Source organism: Barbus barbus (genome assembly GCF_936440315.1).
Source record: "Barbus barbus genome assembly, chromosome: 20".
Classification (NCBI taxonomy): domain Eukaryota; kingdom Metazoa; phylum Chordata; class Actinopteri; order Cypriniformes; family Cyprinidae; genus Barbus; species Barbus barbus.
Genome location: NC_136748.1, coordinates 19,889,733 through 19,915,709, shown reverse-complemented (window position 1 = coordinate 19,915,709; position 25,977 = coordinate 19,889,733). Strand labels below are relative to the sequence as shown.

The window sequence follows — 25,977 nt, the reverse complement described above, 5'->3', positions numbered from 1 at the left end:
GGTAGGGGACTGAAATCCTAGCATCAAATCTGAGGTTATGTTTTATAATTAGTTTTATATAAAAACAAAACAAGTCTGTGGTATTTCCTATGGTAACTAAAAGTGTATTTGCGGTTTATGGTGGTTAAAGCAGACTGACTAGTTTCTCAATGTCTTAGGCGTCTGGCACCCGGTGAGGTCTGTCCAACATGAGAGACGGCCTGTCAGCAGCCCTCTGTGTGTGTGTGTGTGTGTGTGTGTGTGCGGGTGGCGCTCTGGTAAAGCCATTCATCTCTTGTCGTCTGTTGCTGTACACTCTGTGTGTCTTCCTCAATTTACTTTCCTTTCTCACTTCATAACAGCTGCTGTAATGTGTGTTAGCGTCATCAGTATCTAACTGATTTCTCTTGTGTCTGTGGAGATATTGTTTGATCTTTGAGGAAAGGTTACATGTTAGATTCTAGTTGATTTGCTTTACATAGCAGAGAAAGGGAAGGAGACTAAGCATTATAAGGCTTAGTCTTATAAGCATAATACAGATGTTGGTGACTTTTGGTGAAAAAAGTCATAAAAACCACAGTCACACTAATTCAAATTAGCATGCAAATTTCACTCTGTTCTTCACACAATCTATGATGTGACACACAAACTGTATGGATGGTCTGCACAAACCGTATGGACTACTTTTATAAAACTTTTACGGTATAAACCTTTTTAATGTCCCACAGAAGAAAGTCATGGGAAAGTCATGACGTCTAATTGTTCTCTTTTTTTTGTAATTCATAGTATTTTTTGGTGAAATAAGAGATTTGTTTTAAATGGATCGATGGAGGATGAATGATAGTTTAAAGGTCAGGAATAGAGACAGAAACATAAGAAACAGGAAGCAGACAGAAAAACAGGCAGGTAATCGAGTAGAAAACAGGCCAGGAATATCTACAGACGTCTGACTGGAAAATATTTAGTGAGACGGTGATGCCAAGAGTGTATCAGACTGCAATTTAAATAACATGCTCACTAATACAATGAATTAATTAACTAGACGCAGAGAGGAGAATGTGGGTAGATTCTTTTCCACATAGTTTTTCAGGTGGAAATGACATCATTTAAATTAAAGGATTCAGGACAGACTATTTTAGGAAATTTGTTTTCCCTGCATTTTTCAGATGGAGGTGTGAAAGTCTATTTATGCTGGTAAGAGATGAAGCTGCTTAAGAGAGACAAAGAGGTTGGAACTGGACTTCAACTAACAACAATTTTATAATCAATTAATCTGACAATTATTAATTTTTCTTTAATTTGATGTTTTACATTTAGCCAAACCTGATTAACATAAAAAACTATACACTTTTCCTAGTTAATAATATTAATATGTTTGATTAGTAGTCGTAGCTTTAGTTAGAAAGGAGAGTTAGTTGGGAAAAGCCGACATTCCCTTTTTTTTATTGCTGTATAAGGTTTGGAGTTGTGGTTACTTTGTCCGAATCCTGCGAGAAGAGCTGGGTCTGGTCCCAGAGTTGTTTGCTAGTCTCTCTCTCTCTCTTTTTCTCTCTCGCTCTTTTGCTTCTATTTTTTTCCCCCAGTAACCTCCTCATGTTGGACCAAGGACAGAGAAAAGGAGGGAATGGACGAAAAATGAATCAGACAGTCACAGGGGAACACGTACAGGAGACTAAGAAAAGACAAGACAACAGAAAGATTTTTTTCCTTTCTCCAGCCTCTCTCCTTCTCACTCCCTCTCTTGTTTCACTTTCTTAAAGCTGAACTCCTGAGCTGTTCTGCCAGACACTGCCTACAAAAGTGAGAGAGAGTCGTTCTGAGTTGTTTATGAAAGCCATGCCGTCCAGACTGATGGATTTTTCTCTCTTCTCTCTGTTGATGTCTCTGCTTTGCTGGGCTGCAGTAGGGAACCACACAGGCCGGATCAAGGTGGTCTTCACCCCGACTATCTGCAAGATGACCTGCACCAACGGCCGCTGTCAGAACAGCTGTCAGCAGGGCAACACCACCACTATCATCAGTGAGAACGGGCATGCCACGGACACGCTCACCTCCCCCAACTTCAGAGTCGGTGAGTGGCATCGCCGCCTCTTCTCAATGTATTGTGGGAAAAGTGGGAATTTTCATTCATCCAGGTCTTTGTAGAACATCTGATTCCTTTTTTGGTAACTGGACTTTATTGAATGTATATGTGTATGCTTGATTTTGCTGTATACTGAATGGAGAACAGCTGGCTGTGGGCTTGTTACATCATGTCCAGCATTAGACAGGCCTATAATTATGGCTGATGTTTGGATGTGTTTCTAGTCGCAGTTCGGAGGGGAGTTTTCACTTGCCTGGCAGATAGTGTGGAAAAGTTTAAGATGCTTTAGACTGTGTCTGAAAAACCTACATAATTGGTCCTCAGTTCTTCTAGGTTCGTTTCCAGCAGTGATATTTCACAATGAGGGCTGAGAATGGATCGAGAGCATGTGGTTATGACACAGCAGAATGTCTTCTGCCCTCCGGCTCAGCCGGTTCATGTTCATTTACTTCCCGGCTCAGCCTCCTGAATAGAGACAGAGCAGTCTGGGTTCTTCACACACTTCTTAGTTGCGTAATCTGGTGGTTCCCAATCAGGGCATTTGGAATGCATTTGATTTGCTGTGGTAGAGTCTTTGATACTTTTTTGTTAACGTCTCATTAATATTTGCCCAAATTATGATATATTTGCTCATAGATGATGTTTTTTACTTCTTGAGCATCAGATTTGAATTCTAATATAGAATATGCAAATTACTGTTGTTAAACATTCCATTTGGATTTCATGTATAAGTTAATTTGGCATTTCTTTCAGAGAAAGTTGAAGTTCAAGTTTATTTGTATAGCGCTTTTTACGATACAAATCGTTGCAAAGCAAGTGTGATTGCCCCAGAACTGTCAAAACTCATGAAAGACAAACTCGGGCGTCTTATTATAGACAGTGGAAGCTACTTGGTGAGCCTTTTTTTTACCCACTCAGTTGATATAAAGTGACTTTTTATATATTTTTTATATTAGTTTGAATATGAATGCTAAATAATATGAATTAGTAGGAGCACATTTCTAGTCAATGGGGTTTTTGGGAGTACAAGACAAAAAAGATTGGGAAACACATCCTTTCTAAGTAAAGTCAAAAAGTACATTCACTTCTTGCTCCACTGCTCTTTAAGGTTCTGTATTGGGGGATTGCAAGAGTTACTTTGTGACTTGCATTAGGGTCAAAAATGAAGCAATAGACACAATTTATACACATTGTTGTTACATAAGGGATTCTTTCGAATCCAATTACTTTGTGGACACAAGGGTAGCATTCATCTAGGGGTTGTTTTCACCAGTGGGTTTTGTAATCAGCACCCGGCAGGTTGAGTGGCTGAAATTGTATTCCATATAAGAGGGTCAGGAAAGCTCAGAGAAGTAAGTGTTCAGACAGATACTCTCAGAATAAGCAGAGTTTGTGCATGGTGCTAAGATGTCATTCTCTCTCTCTCCCCGGCAAGCTGTTTGTCTGAATGAGGTGAGCGTCTGGAGTGGGTGAGTGTGTGTGGCCTTATAAGGAACACAGAGCGTTCTGTCAGCTCTGATCCAGACGCAGCTGGGAGGAGAGATCCCAGGCTGAGCTCCAGCACTGTGGAGAATGGAGACACACACACATTAGAGTTAGATCAATACCAAGATTTTGGCTTCAGTACTCTGGACCAACCTCTCGTTCCTCAGTGTTGATGCTAAATCGATACCTTAAACAACCTCAGGCAAATGATAAATGAAACTAGAGCTGTCAATAGATTTAGTAATTTGACTGATCTCAGAGCAAATGTGCAATAATTAAATATACCTTTCCCCATACATCACCCTTCAAAAGTTTGGGGACAGTAAGATTTTTGATGCCACATGATCCTTCAGAAATCACTCTAATATGCTGATTTGGTGCTCAAGAAACATTTCTTATTATTATCATGTTGAAAACAGTAATTCTTGATAATTTTGTGGAAAATGTGTGGCTTTTTTTTCATTACACTGTTTTAATGTCAAATTTGTTAAATGCATTAAAAATCATTGAGTCTTATACATCATTGCATAAACATTTATGCTTCATATAATACCACATGAACCTTAAAACTATGCACATACTGAATAGCATATATTGGCAAACGGGTCAAGTATCAAAATTGGCAAAATGACATTGTGTCATGGTTATTTTTTTTTTTATCAGTACTCCATGCACACATAGAGACTGTAGGACAGACCTGTGAAGTATTGATCAACTCTAGGTTTTGACTGCCACATTGATCAATAGACCATCTCACAGAAATACTAAAGCATTATCACAACTGATCGATATGTAGCTGAATGCTCCTTTATTATGATTGCACCGGAGATAGGAATGTATTACTGTACTTCTGAAAATCACCAGTGATGTCCAGACTGCTCCAACTGGAGCTGAATGTTCATCCTGAGTAATTGTGTATGTGTATATGTCTCACCCAAATGTGTTGTTGGACACAGTTGTGTTGGGTGTTTTGACAGTCATCCCCATGGAGCTGCCACTGAACCTGTCTGTACTAGAAGAGGCGTTGGGGTGTACAGGAAAATGTTACTCCGTCTGTTTAAGGGCTGTAGGTGGCTGCTCTTTTTTTCAAGTGAAATGGTATTCCAGGTGGGCTAATGACATCACAATTACAAAAAGCTCTGATGACTTGCTTTTCTGTTCTCACTTGTGAAACTCATTTGCCAGTTTTGAAATTATTTTAATGGGTGTGTCCCTGAGCATTCTGTGAGAGTGGAAGAGAAGGAAAAAGTCATATCTTCATTAATATTTACATGCCATCAGAAAATCTTGCTAGATTTTTTGATTAGTTGTATAGAATCAATGTGGATGTTGGACTCATGAGGTCTTTAAGACTGATTGTGTGTGTGTGTGTGTGTGTGTGTGTGTGTTTTGTTTTAATTTTAATTGTTCAGAGTGGTGTTTTCTTAACAGTCTTAACATCTGAACACCATACACTACCATTCAAAAGTATCAGATCACTAAATTTTTTTAAAGAATTAAAACTTTTATTCAGCAAGGGTGCATTAAGTTGATCTAAAGTGACAGTAAAGACATTTTTAATGTCATAAAAATGTTAAATAAATACTGTTCTTTTGAACTTTTTGTCAATATTTCAATACACAGCACAACCATTTACATCATTGATAATAATAAGAAATGTTTCTTGAACATCAAATCAGCATAATAGAATTGTTTCTGAAGGGTCATGTGACACTGAAGACTAGAGAAATGACTGCTGAAAATTCAGCCTTGCCATCACAGGAATACCTTTCATTTGAAAATATATGAAAATAGACAGCAGGTGTTTTAAATTGTAATAATATTTGAAAATTATTTTATAATTTTCAAATTTATTAGATCAAATAAATGTAGATCTCAAACTTTTGAATGATAGTGTGCGTTATGTGAAACATTGCACAGAATAAAACACTTCCGTCTAGACATTAATAGTAAAAAAAAATCATGCTACTGGTGAAAGCCAACTATATTTTAATATTAGCATTTTAAGCCTGTGATATATTATGCCACCTGGCTAAAATCATAATATGAAATTATATATGAGTGAAGTTAGCTGGCATATTTGCTTTTGGGTTGGTTGATGTAGAATATAAACTAAAAAAAAATAATTGTGACCAATTGGAAAATGAGGATAAAAATGATAATAAAATAAAAATAAAATACAAAGGCCATTTTAGAGTTGTTTGGCACAACTGTACAACCTAACTTCAATCATAAATTTAGGAAATATTTTATGCATTTATACTGCATTTTGTTGTTGTTTGTTTACTCTTTGGGGTTTTGACTTCTTTCATTTGCACCTAGTTGGGTTTTCAAAATGTATATTCCACCAGAGATATTCAACAAGTATGAAAACCACTATGGTCTGCTCTAGTTGATCTGTTCATGGCTGTCAGCTCATCTGAAAGTCAGTGTGTGTGTTTGTTTGTGTATGTTTGAGAACCTCTGTAGTTGTCATGTTGCTATAGATAAAGCCAGCTCTGACAATAAAAATCATCTAACCACCACATCAGCAATGTGTATATCTCATAAATATATATACACCTCTTTTATATAATAAACCATGTTATAGTCATTAATGTGTGAAAGAGCGAAAGTTAATGCCTGTGTGGTCTGTCATTCTGCTCCTGCTAGCTATCTTGTCATTTCTGCTATACTCATACAGCTCTATTTCCTCCTGTCCGGGAGATAGTGGTGTTGTGTATAGTTCACCAGTTGGGCAGGATGTGTATGAGTGTGTGCATGTGTGCGTGATTGAATGTTGATACATGAGTGTGTCAAGTTATTGCCTGAGGTTCACTGTTGGCACTGTGGAATAGTCCTAAATTTCCCACTAGAGCAGAAATAATGAAAGTATGTGTGCGCGTGTTGTGTATAAATCATGCTTTGTCAGAGTGAGTGTAAATATTTATATAAATACACCAATGTATTGGAGAAAATATATATGTATTTGTTTGTGTGTGAGTGTGGGGTTGTTTAGCTATACCTTGGGGACTAAATTGTCCCTGGAAGATAGTTAAATATGACAAAACCTCTCTTTGGGGTTACCCTCATTTGAAAAAATAAATTAAATAATGCCTCATGAATAAAAAAAAGAGTGTGAAAATGTATGTAAAAATAATAGAAGACTGTGATATGTCATCATTTAGATAGCCAAGTAAGCCGTCTACCCTCCCTTTAATCTTAAATTATGGTATCTGCAGTCAGTGAACTGTGAACAGTGAACAGTGAACAGTGGCCACAGGAGGTCTATGCAGTTTGAGAGGAAATTACATCATGTTGTGCTGTGTGGGAGTGGTGGTTAGGACAGCCGTGCTGTTTTAATGGGCATTTAGCATGATGAGTTCATGATGGTTAATTATATTACGTGTCTTTTGGTTTGGGAACGTTTTTAAAGAATATCACGACAGGAGAATGAGGTTCACTTCATTTAAATGTTCAAAATAATGACCTATACCACAACACAAACATATTGCCATAAAATATCAAGCCCCAAAACGTTTATTTACCTCAGGTGGGATAATTAAATCCATTCATCATTTTGCTAGTATTATTACTGAGCCGAATGTGATCTAAAAGCTCAAGTGAGATTTTAAACAGTGTGAAAAATGGCTAAAAGCGAGCGAGGCAGAGAGAAAGTCGAAGATGTTTCATGGCAGAATGGTCCCGTCACCATAATGGCATGTTTCAGTGGAAATGTGTCACGTAGAACTCTCATTACACGCCACCACAAAAGTTCCTAAACAGCTTTTGTGTGAAGCCTTTAAGCACCTACACACACGCACACAACAGCCCACAAGCAAACACTTCCTCAAACACAGGACAAAACTAAAGTTTGATGATAATTTTGTTGGTTCATCTGTGTATATGTTTGTCAGTCTCTTAAATGTGATGGGTCTCTGAACAGGAAGTTGTCACTAAATTAAACATTGAAAAATGTCACCCGATATGCCTGTGATTAACCACGCTTTCCTGTTTGTGTGTGTGTTTTAGTTGTTTGCCATTTGCCCTGCATGAATGGAGGAAAATGCAGCGCTCGGGACAAGTGCCAGTGTCCACCAAACTTTACTGGAAAATTCTGCCAAATGGCAAATCCTAATGGCCACCAGGGTCAACATACTGTCGTAAACGGACAGAAGACACATGTCCACTCAACGCACACGTTACCCCTCACCTACGGCACTGGACAAAACCAGGGTAACACTTTTATTTCTGTTTTTACCTGTAGAAAATCTGGCTGAAACTTGTTATTCAGAAATACAAGGCTTTGCTGTTATTAAAAGAATAAACAGGGTTCAGAATTACCACAATAAATTAATTTTCATTTGTCCTTTGTTTTCTTAAAAAAACTAATAATAATAATAATAAAAGTCTAGGTTACATTGAGACACTTATTATGGAAGTCAATGGGGCTGAGTCATAAACATTTAAATACTCAGTATAGCTACAATATCTAAACAATATGCGTTAGAATGAGTTTATTGTGAAGAACTGTACAACTTCTTTGACAATACAGCTCAACGCCATAAACCCTAAAACTCTAAAATGACTGTAAAAATTAATTAAACATCTCAAGTAATGCACATTTTTTGATAGGATAATTAATGCAAGAGCTTTTATAAAATTAGCACATTTTGCGGCATTTAAGTCTGCCAGGAATTGTCCCCAATCACTTGACCCCAATCAGTGTTATCTCAATTTTTGCTCCTTTTTTAGAGAAAACAAGGGATGAGTCAAAATATTTTTTTTCTAGTAATTAACATTACCACCAATTAACCACCAATGCTATTGACTGAGCTTAACATTGTATTGAAACCATATGAATCCCCCTTAAAGTGTAACTTTTCTGTAGGTTTGGTGAATGTCCATGTGAAACATCCTCCAGAAGCCTCTGTCCAGATCCATCAGGTGTCTCCGGTGGACAGTAGCGGGCAGGTCAAGAACACACAGTCCAGTCACACCTTCACCTACCACAGCAGCAGCCAGAGCATCCAACACGGACATACTCACAGCAGCGTCATTTACCCCAACCAGCAAACGCACCCCCAATACCAGCCGGTGACTTCCAAGAACCAGCTGGGACGCTGCTTCCAGGAGACTGCTGGAATGCAGGTCAGAGAAACAAAGAGTGTTTGTTTGTAAACTAATGTTTAAAGCTTTTTTTTTTTTTTTAGGAAATCCGATATTCACACTGCGTGTAGATATTTCACCCACAAATATAATTTCTGTCATCATTTGCTCGCCTCTTCCATTATTCTTTCTTCAAAAGGAGATATTTTGAAAGATGTCTCTGTGTTTTGGTCCATACAATGAAAGCCAATGTTTCCAGTGTTATTTTCCCATTTAATTTTATTGTATGGACAAAAACAGTCTTTAAAATATCATCTCTAGCTTTATACCTTTCTATTCATCTGTCTCTCTCTCTCTCTCCTTTGCTGTGAGCTGAGAATCATCCACTATTACTCTCCGTCTCTCTGTTTTAATGTCTTTTAAACCAACTCATTTTCAGCTATCATCAGATGATCAAGAAGTAGAGCGAAAGACAAAATGAATAGTGAGATTAGACTCCCACCAGAACATTGTGGTGCTCAAGGGAACATCTGTCTCTTAAGAAGAGCACTGCAGATGAAATACAAAAGAATGATTCTGAAAAGAGTACCTGCCTCCAGCTTAAAAGAACATCTAGTTGTCTTCTACTCCTATATTTGTTAGTCTATCAAGTTATTATTATCAAGTTCACCTCAGTCTTGTTTGTTTACTCTAATCGCAAAGTGCCGTGACTGTTTTTGTAACCATTCAGACTTAATTTGTGACTTTGGCTTTTCATGTCAGCAGAGAGGAGGGTGTTATCAGGTTGTTTGAGTTGTGTATCATTGGCGTCTCTCAGATTGTTGTTCGTTTTGTGCCTGGTTCAGCAGATTAGATTGAGTCAGGGGAGAGATATCAGAGTGTTGATCAGAAAGAACAGGGATCATGAGCTGTGTGTGAACAGAATTATGTATGCGTGTGTGGTAAATGGTCTAGATGAGTATCTCTGTATTTCTCTCTTATTCTTTAAATCTTTTTTTAACTTACTGGATTTGATTGTGTTTTATGTTGTAGTGTGGGAAAGCTCTGCCTGGCCTGTCTAAACAAGAAGACTGTTGTGGGACGGTGGGCACATCATGGGGATTCCTCAAATGCCAAAAATGCCCCAAGAAAACATGTAAGCTACTGCCTCGCTCACACAAACAAAAACTTTAGTCTCACACAATTATCTGCCTAATTTTTTCAAACAAAAAAACACCCGTTAGACAATCATCTACCTAGCTTTCACAAACCTAAACACTCATTTCACACAAATAAATTGGTCTCAAGGCCCGAGTATGCTACATTTTTCTTGTATCTTGCTCCTCTAGCACACAATTGACCCTTCGCAGAATCTGACATTTTTGTCTGACAAACAAGAGAGAAGAGTAACGTCGGTGAACTTGAAAAATTGTGTGTTTTGACATCATTCCACACTTGAAACAAGATAGCTACTGATGTGCATTCACGTTTATTTCATGCTATAACTAGTAAAGAGGAAGAGATGATCAGTTAACAAGCCACTTGAACTGAGGCACTACAGCGATCTGTCACGACACATTAAAGAACCTCAAAATGGTATTTCTTATTTGAATTTCTTTAAAAAAAGTAATTTTTAGACTTTGTTTCATAAATAATGTAACTGCTCTGTCTTGTCTATCAGTGCGTTGTCAGTTTTCTCTTTGCTCCGCGATGTATTTTTCACTGCGTGAGAACATGATGCATGGCATAAGAGCGGATGGCTTGTCAGACACTGCAACCATAACGAAGGGGGTGGGACTTTGCGAATGGTTAATTGATCATACAAGTTCAAATATACTTTACTGAGAGAGGATGGACATGTTCTGCATGTGTGCACTACCTGTTTTTGGATCTTTGGTTTTGAGTGCTAAAATAACTTGCGTATGCGCACACAAAAATCACGTTGTGCGCAGACATCCTTGAACCAAATCAGAATGTGGAGCACACTTTCCACTTTAACACAGACAAACATCTGTCTCATTTTCATGACCAAAAGTACACGTCTCACTCTCACACATGAAAAGATCTTTCTCACACAGCCAAACATCTGTCACATTTTCACAAACAAAAATACCCGTTTCTACCACACACATAAAAAAACAACAGTTTCTTCATCATGTACAAAATCATCTACCTCATTTTCATGAGTAAAAACACCTGTCTCACCCTCATACCCTCTCTTTCAAACATCTGTTTTACCTTAGCACACACAAACATCTGTCTCTCCCTCACACACAAACTCAAGCATGTCTTAAATTTTCACTTTTAGTCTGTTAATTGAAAAACCAGAACGAATGAAAGAAACTATTGTATGATCAGAGTGAAACACACGTTAAACATTAGTATGTCTGGGCCTCTTTTGAGATGAAACACTTGCAGAATGATTGTGCACAATATTCCACAGTAGTGCGGTCCGAAATGAGCGGGAAAGCAATGATTCATCAAGAGGCCCAAACTTGATTTCTCACTAACTAAAAGAGACTACGAGGAGTTCTTTTGAAAACCATTTGATGTCAAACCTCCAAGTGGCTGTGACTCAACAGACACATGGTCCTAATATCACAGCGAGAACGAGAGGGAAGGGATGCATTCCACAGAGAAAAGGCAAGTGCGTAATGAGTGAGCAAAGGAAAGAGAAAGCTGTAAAGTATTTGGTTACACGTGCTATGTTGAACTTACTGACATGCTGACTCACCTGGCACACTCTGCACTTTAGTAATGGTCCCCTCACATACACACACACATTTACTCATGCAGTTGGGATTCCTCCATGCTTAGTCACTTCTCTGAAGTCAGTCACTACAGAAAACTGTTAGCGTACCACCCCTCTCGCTCTCTTTCTCTTTGCGGTATGTCTGTAGATGTTTCTGAAATTCTCTGCCCATATATGGGCATCACTGCATTCTGTGCATTCTCAGACATAACACTGATTTAAACCTTATGGACGTCACCAAAACAAATGTTCATGAGTTTCTAAAATATTTAAGGATTGTTGATTCAATCTTCAAATGCCAATTAAAATGTTATTCCTTTTCTTGAAAAGTGTTTTTTTCATCTCACACTTTTTCATTTCATTTTCATGTAGATGTTTAGTCCATTTTGAAGGCACAGCGATTCAATACAGCCATGAAGAAGTTGATGTGACATTACCGTTGTCTCTGAGCTGTTGGCAGCAGCTGTAGGCGAGCACTTACTAGGACATCAGCTGGCACCAAACGGAAATAGAAGTGCACGGCAGTAACTGAACACAAGTGCTGGGGTAATGAAGATGTTTGGAGTTCAGCCCCCTTTATTTATGAAGCAGGTTCAAAATATGACCCCTGGAAGTGCCGATGCCATTTTGTTCTCTTCCAAATTAGTCATTCTGTCTCACTCACTCTATGTTCTATTTATGTAATTTATTACGGTCAATACCCATGAAAATGAGAGGGAAGTAAACCCTGTTCCTGTTACGAGTTCCCAGTCGCAAGGCCTCCCATGAAACAAACCACTACAGAACTACGTACAGTGTTTTTTCTGGCTTCTTATAATTTTTTCATCTATGAGCTCAGAGACAATGGTGTGTTTAACAACACACTATATAGAGTGATTAATGATCTGTGTTTGTGTGTAGTGTGTTAGTGTATAACATGTAAGAACAGTGTTCACGCTGAATCCTGAGTGATTGCGTTTTGCTTCCCTTTATATCCTGTTGGTTTCCTATGGAAATTGATTTAAGAAATTGAAAGAAATTATGAAATTAAAAATCAGCAAGGATGCATTAAATTGAACGATTTCTAAATTGTTCTTTTAAACTTTCGATTCTTCTGAGAATCCTGACAAAGATGCAAACATTTTCAAAATTGATGATAATAACAAATGTTTCTTGAGCACCAAATCAGCATATTAAATGATTTCTGAAGGATCATGTGATCCTTCACTGAAGACTGAATAAATGGCTACTGAAAATTCAGCTTTGCTATAACAGGAATAAATTAATATTTTTTAAGTATATTAAAATAGAAAACCGTTTTTTACATTTTAATAATATTTCACAATATTACTGTAAATAAATGCAACCATGGTGAGCATAAGAGACTTCTTTGAGAAACAAAAAAATCTTACCTGTCCCAATCTTAGGTAATTTAATATAAATTTATTTATTTATACAGACAAATGAGATACAAATTGGACCAGCATCCAAAAAAATAACATATGACATATGTTAAATATATATCTAACAATATATATATATATATATATATATGTGTATATATATATATATCTATATATATATATATATATATATATATATATATATATATATAACCCGAATTCCGTAAATGTTGGGACATTTTTAACATTTGAATAAAATTAAAACTAAAAGACTTTCAAATCACATGAGCCAATATTTTATTCACAATAGAGCATAGATAGCATAACATATGTTTAAACTGAGAAATTTTACAATTTAATGCACATTTCACAAGCTCATTTCAAATTTGATGCCTGCTACAGGTTTAAATTTGGTCTTGTCTGACCATAGAACACTTTTCCACTTTGAAACAGTCCATTTTAAATGAGCCTTGGCCCACAGGACACGACGGCGCTTCTGGACCATGTTCATATATAACTTCCTTTTTGCATGATAGAGCTTTAGTTGACATCTGCAGATGGCACGGCGGATTGTGTTTACCGACCGTGGTTTCTGGAAGTATTCCTGGGCCCATTTAATAGTAATGTCAATGACAGAATCATGCCGATGAGTGATGCAGTGTCGTCTGAGGGCCTGAAGATCACGGGCATCCAACAAAGGTCTTTGGCCTTGTGCTTTATGCAAAGAGATTTCTTCAGTTTCTCTGGAAATTTTGATGATGTTATGCACTGTAGATGAGGAGATTTGCAAAGCCTTTGCAATTTGATGTTGAGGAACGTAAAGTGTTCCACAATTTTTTACGCATTTTCACAGATTGGAGAGCCTCTGCCCAGCTTTACTTCTGAGAGACTCTGCCTCTCTAAGACATACCTTTAATGTTACAGACCTGATGTCAATTAACTTAATTAGTTGCTAGATGTTCTCCCAGCTGAATCTTTTCAAAATGTCTTGCTTTTTCAGCCCTTTGTTGCCCCCATGCCAATTTTTTTGAGACCTGTAGCAAGCATCAAATTTGAAATGAGCTCATTTAGTGGATAAAAGTGTAAAATTTCTCAGTTTATGTTATCTATGTTCTATTGTGAATAAAATATTGGCTCATGTGATTTGAAAGTCTTTGTTTTCATTTTATTCAAATTTTAAAAAACGTCCCAACATTTCCGAAATTTGTTTTATATATATATATATATATATATATATATATATATATATATATATATATATATATATAGTGGCGGGAGGAGCAAACGACAGACACAGTGTGTGTGGCGTCAGGCCTCGGGGAGGTTTTTATTAAACAAAATAATAAAATAAAGTGTCCAAAGGGAGTAAAAGTGTCCAAAATAAACAGGGGGTCTGGTGTCCTCGTCGTGCTGCGGAGTTTGTGAAGTAGGGCAGTGTTCTGAAAGGAAGGGTCCAGGTAAAGGGCGGAGTCCAGCAGCCGCACGCGCTCCCCTCTTGGGACCGGGGCGCGAGGGGGTGGCGGCTTCTTCTCGCGGCTTCGTCCCCTTTTTGGCCCGTCAGCCCTCTCGCGGGTGCAGAACTCGGTCCTTTCTCGACGCTCCCTTCCTGGACCCACGAGGACACCAGCGTGCATGCACGGGGAAGAGACCGGTCTCCCGAGGAGAGGCGCGCTTGGCATTTAAACAGCGGTGGTGATGAGGCTCTATTCACATCAGGTGCGCCTCATCACACGCCGCCAGCCCTGGCTGATTCAGCGCCACTCCTCTCTCGGGAGCCTGGTGAAGGGCGGCGAATACGGGACGGGGTGGTGATGATAATAAGGGGGGAGGCAGCCGACTCATCACAATATATATATATGTATGAAATTTTTGGAACATACACTGATTATCATTATGAATTATTGTTTCATTATATATTATTGTAATAGCTACAGTGGACTTAAAATAGCACTTAAAGCTTAAAAGTTTGATAAGACTAGATTTTTTGTGTTCTAACTACACCAAGGGTTTTCTTAAATTTGCTGTAGGAGAATGCTTTTCTTTAGAGCTGTATCTAAATGTGCTGTTTTTTTGTCCTCCACCTCCTCCTTCTCTCTCTTTTCTCCATAGCGATTCCTTTGATTGAATGTCCTCAAGGCTATAAGAGGCTGAATGCCACTCGCTGTATCGGTAAGAACCACGGCTTGTTTCTGCTTGTATTTCTTTATTGCTCATGCATGCATATATGTTTATCTAGTTTTTATTTGTTCTTGCAGTGGACGTGTGTATGTTTGTTGTGAATTTCTGCGTGTTTGTGTAGTTATGCATCGATTGTAATAATATTTGATAAGATGCATGAGTAAATGTGTCATTGTCACATACTTATAATTCAGTTCGCTCCCCACTGGCCTTTGCATGTCACAACTGGCCATATACCATATACTGTTCCTTCTATTACATTGCCATTTTAAAACAGTGTCCCAGATCTATCACAGAGAAGACTTTCGTTCACCGTTACGAGGAGAGACAGGTGGAATCTTTGATAGATCTTTCTAATCTATGTTGAAGTTGGATGTAATAGCAAGAGATCCAACACATCAGGGCCAGCAGCCAGGAAGACTTCAGGGCTTTTCCTCAGCCTGAGTCAAAATTAAGTAACGCTTATGCTGTCATGTACTGTTAATGTATGCCTTGGCAATGTAAACTCTTGTTTAGCATGCTAATAAGACAGGCGGCTATATTGTTAAACTGCAAATAAAAACAAGCTCAGTATTATAGTCAGTAACTATAAAATTGCTGAAGCTGCTCTAGTTACTCAACCAAGCAAAAGTTTGGGGTTGGTAAGATTATTAAATCCTAAAAGAAGATTGGTTTATTTGATTAAAAAATCTATAATATTTAGAAAATTTATTAGAATTAAAAAAATAACTGTTTTAGTTTGAGTACATTTTAAAATGTAATTTATTTCTCTAATGGCAAAGCTGAATTTTCAGCAGCTAATATTACTCCAGTCTTCAGTGTCACATGATCCTTCAGAAATCATTCTAATATGCTAATTCTTTGCTCAAGAAAGATTTATTATTATCAATGTTAAAAAGAGTTGTGCTGCTTAGTATTTTTGTGGAATCCGAAATACTTAGTTTTTTTTAGGATTCTTTGAAAAGAAAGCTTAAAAAAACAGCATTTATTTTGAAACAGAATTTACTTGTAACATTGTAAATATCCTTTCTGCCACATTTGATCAGTCTCTATGACCCCAAGCCTTTGAGCATTATTGTTTTTTGTGTGTGTTATTTATTGCGGCCTATGCAACCTTTTGTACCTATTTGTCTTTCTGTCTCTATTTCTCCACACACCTCCAGCCAAACACATCTGCTGTTAGCAGCCACCAACAGCCACCTCAGTCTGCCAAACCCAGAGCTGAACCGCAGCTAAAAGTGAAGCAGGCTGTGTTAAGGGGAAGTGCCCAGCGTGTGTCCTGGCCGCAGGCACTCTGGGTTAGGAGAGACAGGAGTTTGGAGGCTGGTAGATCTGAGCAACATTGAGACATACATAGAAATGCATAAAAAATAATAGCAATAAGAAGTTATTTAGTCTCCAGTAAACTATGAAATAAGCCAAAAATAGGGGGTTTTCATTATTAATAAAGCTTCAAAGTTATTTTTTGTTTATGGTCTGCAAAAGTAGTAGTAGCCCTCTCCATATTTCTCAAAAGTACTGTTGAATTTTGAAGGTCTAGTGCTCCTTTAATTTCTTCACAGCATTAGTATGAGGGGGCGGGAGGAGGCATGTAGAACATACCCCGTTTTGATGATTAAAATATATCTTAGATTTAATAAACAGGCCTCAAAGCACTAGGGGGGTTAATTTACCTCCATATCTTAATGAATATTTCAGCATGTGCTGTTCTCTGAGGCTAGTTTACAGCACTTCTTAGCGCTCAGAGTGCCGTTATGTTTGAACTTAATCACTATCCTTATAACATGGCCTGAGGGTCCCACTAAACCTTTGACGCTTTCCTGTGTCAGGCCAGAGTTTTACTGCGTAAGTGGACGTGTCTCCTGTGGTTTGGGTGTTCTGCCAGGCTCTGATGCTCCCACTTCTCTCTTCCTGTCATTAGTCATGTTGCTGTCCTCATTGGCAAATTTATGATTTCATAAACATGTCTGATAGAGAATAATCAGCCTTGTCTCCATACTTTTTAATCATTAAACTTATGTTCAAGATAGTTTCTTATTATTTTCACTTAACATTTTTTTGTTAACAACTGTTTATTGAATTTTATTCTGGGAAATGTAGTACAAAACAAAAAGCAGCTGCACAAATTTAGAACTCACCCCAACCCATCCCACCCCCTGGTAGACTTAAAAATATATATAAAGTAAATAAATAATAATAAATTAATGAATATTAATAGATAAATAAATAATTTTTACAAAGGTTTTAGAAAAGATGACACAACATTAAAAGCTGAATGCCATGAATTAACCGTTTTCACGTTAGATCCAAGTATACGAGAAGTCCATCAAGATAATGTCCAACAAATACACAGTCCAGGTTCGTCTGTCCATTGTGTGAGGAGGATTCCAACGGTTGACCAGCAATTTTTTTGCTGCTGTGAGAGCAGCTAACAGTAAACATCTTTGTTGGACGGACAAGGTGAAGTCCCAAAAGTCATTCATGAAAAAATGGCGCGGAGTCAAACATATCTCAGTACCCAACAAATGTGATAGGTCCTGTGAGAGCTGAGACCAAAAAGGTCAGAGAGAGGGGCATCCCCCAAAAAAATGCAAAACGTGCCTAAAATTCCTTGGGAACAGAGATTACACTTCGGAGAAGTCGACAGATTCATATAAAAACGTTTCATTAGATCAAGTAAACCCTAAGCAGCAATTTCCAATGAATCATTTGGCGATTAGAGTTTTTAGAAGACAGTTTAAACATACCCCATACCTGATCGGAAAATAAAACATGCACATCCTCATTAAGATCTTTAGCCCAAACAGTTGTAATAGATAAAGGTTTGTATGAATGCTCAAGAAGAAAGAGATAGATGACTGAAGCAGAGGAGGGAGATTCCTCAGAAGAAAGGATTAGTTTGCGCAAAGGGTTTCACTTATGATTTTTAACTTTTTTCTGAATAAATTATTTTGCACATCTTTTTTGTATATTATGTTTCGTAAGTGTAATCATTGTGTAATTTTTTGCAACTAAGCGAAAATATTTTAGCAATCTTGGTAACACTTTACAATAAGGTCCCATTAGTTAACATCAATGTTAATGTGTAACATTAATGAATGAGTAACAATGAGCAATCCATTTTTTACAGTATTTGTTCATCTTTGCTAACGTTAGTTAATAAAAATACAGCTGTTCGTTGTTAGCTCATGGTACATTAAATAATATGTTATATAATACATGCTAAATATCTGTTAGTAATTGTGGAAATTCACATTAATTAAGATAAATAAATGCTTTGGAAGTATTATTCATTGTTAGTTCATGCTTGTGTTGTTAACTAATATCGACAAATGTAACATTATTAAGTGTTGCCACAATAAACATATCTTAATAAGCATAATTTACACTGAAAGGAGACATTTTAAGTAAACAAAAATTAATACTCATTGTGTAGCACTATATCAGCACATGTAGTGCCTTGTTAACCTGGTTTGTGGATGGTTGGTGAATAAGACGCAGGTCGCTGAAATAATGAGTGCAAAAATGGTTTAAATGTTGTAAATTCACCTCTTAGGAGATCTTTAAAAATCTGCTGCCATGCAGATTCTGTACTTGTATTTTGTATAGAGATGCGGGGTTTTAATGGGGACATTATGATGTCATGGCTTTCAGTGACAGCTCCTCTGGGCCCGTCTGTGTGCTGGTGCAGATGTTTGGATGCTTGAGGGATTGAGTGTATGCCCTCTCTCCATGAGCATCACTGTCATCATGAACACATTAGCATTGCGTTAGGAAATGTGTTGGATCTGTGTCCCACTCTAAGTGACTGGGAATGATGACTGCCCACACCCTTAACTTGCACTCAGTGGCCTCTTGGAGGGGATATTAGTGCTCTCTCTCTCTCTCTGTGTGTGTGTGTGTGTGGGTATGTTCCTTTTCTGACAGAATCTTATAGAGATGGTGGATCACACCATATGGGTTTGCATTAGCTGTGGAAAAAATCACATGCATTCTTTGTGCCTGTGCATGCACATATACTGCTAAAAGTGATTTTATTTATTAGTAATTTTATCTTTAACGAAAGATCATTTACTTGACAGGCAAAAGTGCATAATATATTAAAACTTGTTTTCAGAGAATCTGGAAGGTATGTTTATTTTTCCAACCCCATTGGAAAGTAGTTTTTCATGTTTTAAGCATTTATCTTACAATTTTTTTTATTTACATTTTAAAACAAGAAAAATAAATTTAATTCAAGATGAAATCCAAAGGCTTATTTTCTTATACAAATTTTCTTCACAAATAAATTTATTTTTGGATTATTTTAAGCATTTTTAGATTTTAATGCCAGAAAACAAGAGGAAAATATGCAATGTGTGCATCTAAAGCCTTTTTTCCTTGTATTCTCAATGTAATACTGTCATCATTTACTTGGTCTCATGTTGTTCCACACTATATTACTTTCTTTCTTCTGCAGAGTACATAATAAGATTGAAAAATGCTTCATTGTTTTTTGTCTATTCAATGAAGGTCACTGTAGTTTTGACTCTCGGTGGACAAAAAAAAATATTTTTTTGACTTGAATCTTTCTTCAAAATATTTAATTTTATTAATTAATATCTGTTATTACCCTCAGATATTAATGAGTGCCAGATTCGAGGAGTTTGTCCCAATGGAAACTGCATAAACACCATGGGAAGCTACAGATGTATCTGCAAACCAGGCTTTGTGCCTGATCCCTCCCTGACCACCTGCTTCCGTAAGTATCTTCTCTTCTCTTCTCTTCTCTTCTCTTCTCTTCTCTTCTCTTCTCTTCTCTTCTCTTCTCTTCTCTTCTCTTCTCTTCTCTTCTCTTCTCTTCTCTTCTCTTCTCTTCTCTTCTCTTCTCTTCAGTGTAACTTGGATGGCTGATGTCTTTGGCATGTCCATGCTGTCACCATGTTTACCTACTCTGAGATATCTACAAATGTAAATGGATTCAGTGCAGCTAATCACTTCAGCTTATAGCATTAAGACTTGCTGATTAGTCTAGCTAGCAGCATGATTTAACATGGCTTCTAACACTAACCGAGGCTGTCACGTGAGCGGAGGGTTCTCTTCTGTTCAGGCATGAACATGTAACAGCGAGGTTGAAATGTGCTGGCATCATTCGTGCAGTCGGTCAATGGGGCACAAATACGCTCAAGCTTTCTCTATGATTTAATGAGGTAACCTAAGCGTGCTGTCTGTGTTATTGTGATAAATATAGTAGCTGATCCTTCTCCTGGAAGCCAGCGCTTGCCAAATTACACCTCTGGAACACGCCGTCATGTCCTTTTGTTCAGAGAAGATCTGGGAGTTCTTTTAATCCTCCTTTTAGCCTTCATTTTTTTGCTCATGTATACAGTATGTTTTGGCTGGCAGTATAAGGTCTGTCAACACAAATCTGCTGTTATCTGCTATATGAAAATGTTGAATTGTACATCTCTATAAAAAACTTGGCTTGGAATTGGCTCTTTTATTAAAGTGAGAAATTAATATGCGAGAAAGCACATTGACAATTCTTTTATGCTATATATCAATACATTTACCTGAAGGCACTGATCCATATTGTCACATTAGACAAAGTGTCAGAAAAGTAAGTGTCTTACTGTATTTTGATGATTTAACATTGGGTCTCATTCACTAATAATTAAACATATAACAACATACAAATCCTATATGTAACCCTGGACCACAGTCATACAAGGGTCAATTTTTTGAGACAGAGATTTATACATAATCCGAAAGCTGAATAAATAAGCTTTCCATTGATGTATGGTTTGTTAGGATAGGACATTATTTGGCCGATATACAACTATTTGAGGGTACAAAGAAATCACAATATTGAGAAAATCACCCTTTAAAGTTGTCCAAATGAAGTTCTTAGCACTGCATATTGCTAATCAAAAATTAAGTTTTAATATATTTACAGTATGGTAGGAAATTTACAAAATATCTTCATGGAAGATGATCTTTACTTAATATCCTAATGACTTTTGACATAAAAGAAAAATTTATAATTTTGACCCAAACAATGTATTTTTTTGCTACAAATATACCTGTGCTACTTAAGACTGGTTTTGTGGTCCAGGGTCACATATAGAAAAAGATATATAGAAATATATGTATATTACCGTTCAAACATTTGGGGTCTGTAAGATTTTTAAATGTTTATGCTCACCAAGACTGCATTTACTGTATTTAATCAGAAATATGGTAAAACTGTAATTTACTATTTTAAATAACTATTTTCCATTTTAATGTATCTTATTTCTATGATGGCAAAGCTAATTTTTCAGAAGCTATTTCTCCAGTATAAAGTGTCACATGATTCTTCAGAAATCATTCTAATATGCTGATTTGGTGCTCAAGAAACATTTTATATTATCATGAATGTTAAAAACAGCTGTGCCACTTAATATTAACTTAATATTGTGCGTCTTAATATTTGCAAAAACCATGATACAATTTTTCATGAATAGAACGTTCAAAAGAATGGCATATTTTTCAGAATTTTTTTTTTTTTGTAATAATGTAAAAATCAAAATTAAAAAGTCACTTTTGATCAATTTAATCTGTCATTGCTGTACAAAAAAAAAATATATATCTTACTGACCCCACACTTCTGAACAGTCATATTTATATACAGTATACATACCTGGATACATATTTAAGAAGGTATCTGATAAAAAGTGCTTCCTGATGTACTAACGCCCTGTATATACACTTTCTCACCTCTTTGCACTTAGTTGTATTATTGTCCCATGTTCTTGTCTATCTTGCGTTGAAAACAATATCACTTATAGTGGTTATAGAGTCAGTTGTTCTTTTGTTATGGCATTGTAGTCAGGCATAGATGGAACACAAGGTGAAGGCAATCTCTTTTCTATTCCGTTGTTCTTTCTCTCTCTTCCATGTTTGTGTCATACACCATGCACACTCCTCCCCTCCCTCCTTCCTTCCGTATCCATGGTAACCAGCCGAAACACCTGCTCTTCGCGAGGAGAAAGGTGCTTGCTTCCGATTGGTCAGTTCGGGGAAGCAGTGCTTGCACCCTGTGTCCACACAGCTGAGTAAACAGTTATGCTGTTGTAGTGTGGGCAAGGCCTGGGGTCCTCATTGTGACCGCTGCCCCCTACCTGGGACAGGTAAGCTACCTGAGACACACCCCCTGTCTCCCCACCTGTTCTACTGGTATCATTCCCTCTCTGTCCTCCACTTCAGTGTGGTTTGCATGTGTGTTCCACAGCTCGGCTATTTAGATGCTTTTACACGCCATCACTCTATTTTTGTTAGTTCTGCTGTAGAATTTTGCATATTCATATACACTTCTTACCTTACATTTGTATTTGCCTTCCTGTGAGGCCTGCAAAATTTGTTGATTGTTGCCCTTTGTACTCTTTTGTTAGTGATTTTCTTAGGGATTTTAATCAATTAAATTAAAATAGACCATCAGATAGATAGATAATAGATAGATAGATAGATAGACAGACAGACAGACAGACAGACAGACAGACAGACAGACAGACAGATAGACAGATAGATAGATAGAGAGATAGAGAGATAGAGAGATAGACAGATAGACAGATAGATAGATAGATAGATAGATAGATAGATAGATAGATAGATAGATAGATAGATAGATAGATAGATAGATAGACGGACAGAGAGATAGACAGACAGATAGATAGACAGACAGACAGACAGATAGACAGATAGATAGATAGATAGATAGATTAGATAGATAGATAGATAGATAGATAGATAGATAGATAGATAGATAGATAGATAGATAGATAGATAGATAGATAGATAGATAGATAGATAGATAGATAGATAGATAGATAGATAGATAGATAGATAGATAGATAGATAGATAGATTGTTATGTGTGTGAATATGTTGTTGAGCATTTTTTCCTTCTCTCATAGCTGCGTTTAAAGAAATCTGTCCTGGAGGAATGGGTTATCATGTCACCACACCATACATTTACAAGCCCAAACCTCCTATTGGACACAGCCAGACAGACGGTCACGGGCAGAGCAAGCCCACCATCAGACACCAAGCGCCTGTGGATCCTCCCATGCCCTTCCCCACCCTACAGCAGCCTGTGGAAGCCCTCAGCATCACAGAGAGGCAGCTACCTGGTGAGTCACACAGTGAGTCACAATAGAAGCTGCTCTATTTATCTGAATTACGTCTGTGAATATACAGACATTGTGTTTTGTTTGTTTTATTTGCCTCATGCTGGATTTTACATACATGTGTTAAGAAAACCTGCCAGATTTGGGTTTGGGATGTAAAGTTTATTTACATGATGGTCTGCCTGGATGCATTTTATGAAGGAAAGACATATACAAACAATAACTACACCAGCAAGAACTTTTTCACCCTCTTCCCTGTCCTTCTTTCCTTCTCTTTTAAATGTCATCACATACACGCTTGGCACCAGGCAATGGAATGAGACTTGGCACTGGTCTGGAGAAGACTGAGATCCAAAATGTAGCCAAGCTTCTGTTGTTCCTATAGAAAGTGAACACAGGACTGTTCTCTCTTTGGCAGAGACAGAGAGTCATTAGTATTGCTTCCACCTTGCAAAACCAATGTCAAAGCTGATGAAGGATTCCAGAAGATCAGTGCATCGCATCATATTTTCTCCTTTCACAACTCTCACACAAAATGAACTGCACAGATTTTTATAGCCTCTCTGCAAAAGCAGCCCATAAAAGCATTGCACAGCTGAAAATTGTGGTGGAGGTGGGCCAGGTTCCGAGAGAAAGTATTTGTCCTTGGGCTTTAATAAGTTTTGTCCTGTTGCTGGGAGACCGTGTTTCAGAGTTGCTCTGGAACTAAAATTGGTCCACTGAAGTTCACCTTTTTATATATTACACAACCAAAAGTATGTGGACAGCGCATTTTTATTTTATTTTATTTTTCTTTAAATTCAGATGCATAGCTGAAAGCACTATTTTACTGAATTTACAAATGTGTGAATATTTGTTTCCTAGCTTTGTGTGACGCAATTAATTTTTGTGTTTTCATATGACATAATGACCGGCTGTAGTGCCCACAGTCCCACGGCAGGTAGGTTGGGTTTGATTCAGCAGTAAGATCTGCTAAATACGCAGCACAGCCGATGCTTTCACGCACGTGTCAATGCAGCACTGCAAAGTAGCAGCAAACTTTCGTGCAGGAACTGCAGACATTCGAAGCATGACATCATCATGTCATCACTACTGCATGACCGCTCTGTGCGCTCAGCATTCTGCTCTACAGATGCGTGTGTATGTGTCAGTGGGTGTCCTTTGCTTTACGAATGATTGTATGTGTTTTTAATTAGCCTACATTAACGTTTCCAAATAGCAGTTTTAAATGGCAGTTTTTAAGATTTAAAATTATGCGTTGTTTGTATAAAATGGTACAAACTTTTTACACTCAAGATTGGTCTAGACATGCAGTGTTTAGTGGGTTTGCAGCAAAATGTCTCTATGAAGGATAGATATTAAAAGACACTATATTATTTCAAGAGCACTCTCAAATAATGTAATTAGGGAAGATGTTTCTATGTGATCAGCTCTTTGAGACTCTTTAACAGCTCAGTTTAGGAAAGCATGGCTTTCAAGTGAGATAAGAAAATATATACTGAAGGATATTTGAGGGACCTTCAAAAGTTGCCTAGAAATTCTCTGAAGGATTCTGCCAGTGTAGCAATCTGAGGAACCCCAGTTTATTTCAGTTAATACCACAATTATTTCAAATTTTTATGATTTTACTCTCTCGTCCCAGAACTACTGTAAATCAAGAGGGTATGCGTTGTTTAGTACGTGTGAGTATGAGTGTGTGTGTGTGAGAGAGAGAGAAGAGGGCAGGGTTGGAGAGATTGCATCTCGCTTTCTTCCACACAACTTTAAAGACTCTGTCCCAGTTGCCACCTTTAGCCCTTGCGGTCTATTTCCACACTTTGTTGACGTAATTCTGCATAGGCTTTCGGATAGTATGCTGCATCAGTGCCACCTTGTCTCAGGGGCGTTCTTCTTTCTGAAACCTAAAGTGATAAAGAGTATCATGGACTTTGCAAGACCGCAAGTATGCATCAAATGTGCCATTTGGGACAGGGCCCAAAATATTTACAGCTCTGCGCACTTTAACACCCCATGCAGTCAGAGCAGAAGCAGACTGCTTATTCCTTTGCTTTAGTTGCCAATAAATTTGCTGTATCTCTTTGTGGATCAGTCGATTACTATGTGTGTCATTTGTTTCTTATCTGTTTGAAGGAGCTTTATACTCACATGAGTGTTGATAGGTCAGTAATACAGCCCGGACAGGCCCAGCTGTCACCCGGGGTGTCTACAATCAGGATGGAGCCTGCCCTTCCAGGTCTCAATCCCACTTGTACTTGCATATCCCCATAATAACCTCTTCACCTCTTTTACATTTATACTTGACCCACTGGTTTATGCAAAGATTTCTGAAGTGTTTGTGACTGGATTGATGCTGTTTAAATTGGAATAAAGCAATTCATTTCAGATGTGAATAAGTGGCCTAAACACCAGATGGTGACAACAATGGGTTGATCTGTTATCTGCCACTGTGGTGGCAGATGTAGGACATATTTAGTTTTTGTTTGTCATATTGAGAGAGATCATGCAATCTTAATTATTTGTTTTGTAAAAAATCGAGAAGGGTCTGGCTGCAGACTTGCACTTGCACTTTCAGACTTGCACTCTCAGACACTTGCACTTCCGTCAAGTGATGTCACTTGCAGTCTTTTTCATTTTTTTATTTTGTTCTATTTATTGATTATTTTTGTTTGAATCTCTCAACATTTTACAACAGTAGCCAGGTGGTGAAGACAAGAATAAATAAACTAAATTACAATGTCACTTGCAATCGCTGCTACCTGCGACGTCACTTGCGTTGCCAATGGAGACGAGACGCTGTGGTGGTCTCCATTGGCAACGCAAGTGTTAATGTCACTTGCAATCACAGATAGCGGCAGTGCAAGTGTCTGAGAGTGCAAGTCTGAGAGTCCAAGTGTAAGTCTGCAGC

The 25,977-nt window shown here is 37.6% G+C and overlaps 1 protein-coding gene across 1 annotated transcript in view; it reads left to right on the top strand.

The window, feature by feature from the left end:
• Window positions 1-25,977, top strand: part of LOC306886659 (latent-transforming growth factor beta-binding protein 1-like) — a 91,910-nt gene that overhangs the window by 37,923 nt on the left and 28,010 nt on the right. The window contains exons 5-14 of the mRNA XM_079443955.1: window positions 1,883-2,050; window positions 7,559-7,762; window positions 8,418-8,677; window positions 9,668-9,770; window positions 14,858-14,917; window positions 19,545-19,667; window positions 21,910-22,077; window positions 22,860-23,075; window positions 23,993-24,012; window positions 25,203-25,305. Coding sequence (XP_079300081.1) covers window positions 1,883-2,050; window positions 7,559-7,762; window positions 8,418-8,677; window positions 9,668-9,770; window positions 14,858-14,917; window positions 19,545-19,667; window positions 21,910-22,077; window positions 22,860-23,075; window positions 23,993-24,012; window positions 25,203-25,305 — 1,425 coding nt within the window. The remainder of the gene's footprint in view (window positions 1-1,882; window positions 2,051-7,558; window positions 7,763-8,417; window positions 8,678-9,667; window positions 9,771-14,857; window positions 14,918-19,544; window positions 19,668-21,909; window positions 22,078-22,859; window positions 23,076-23,992; window positions 24,013-25,202; window positions 25,306-25,977) is intronic.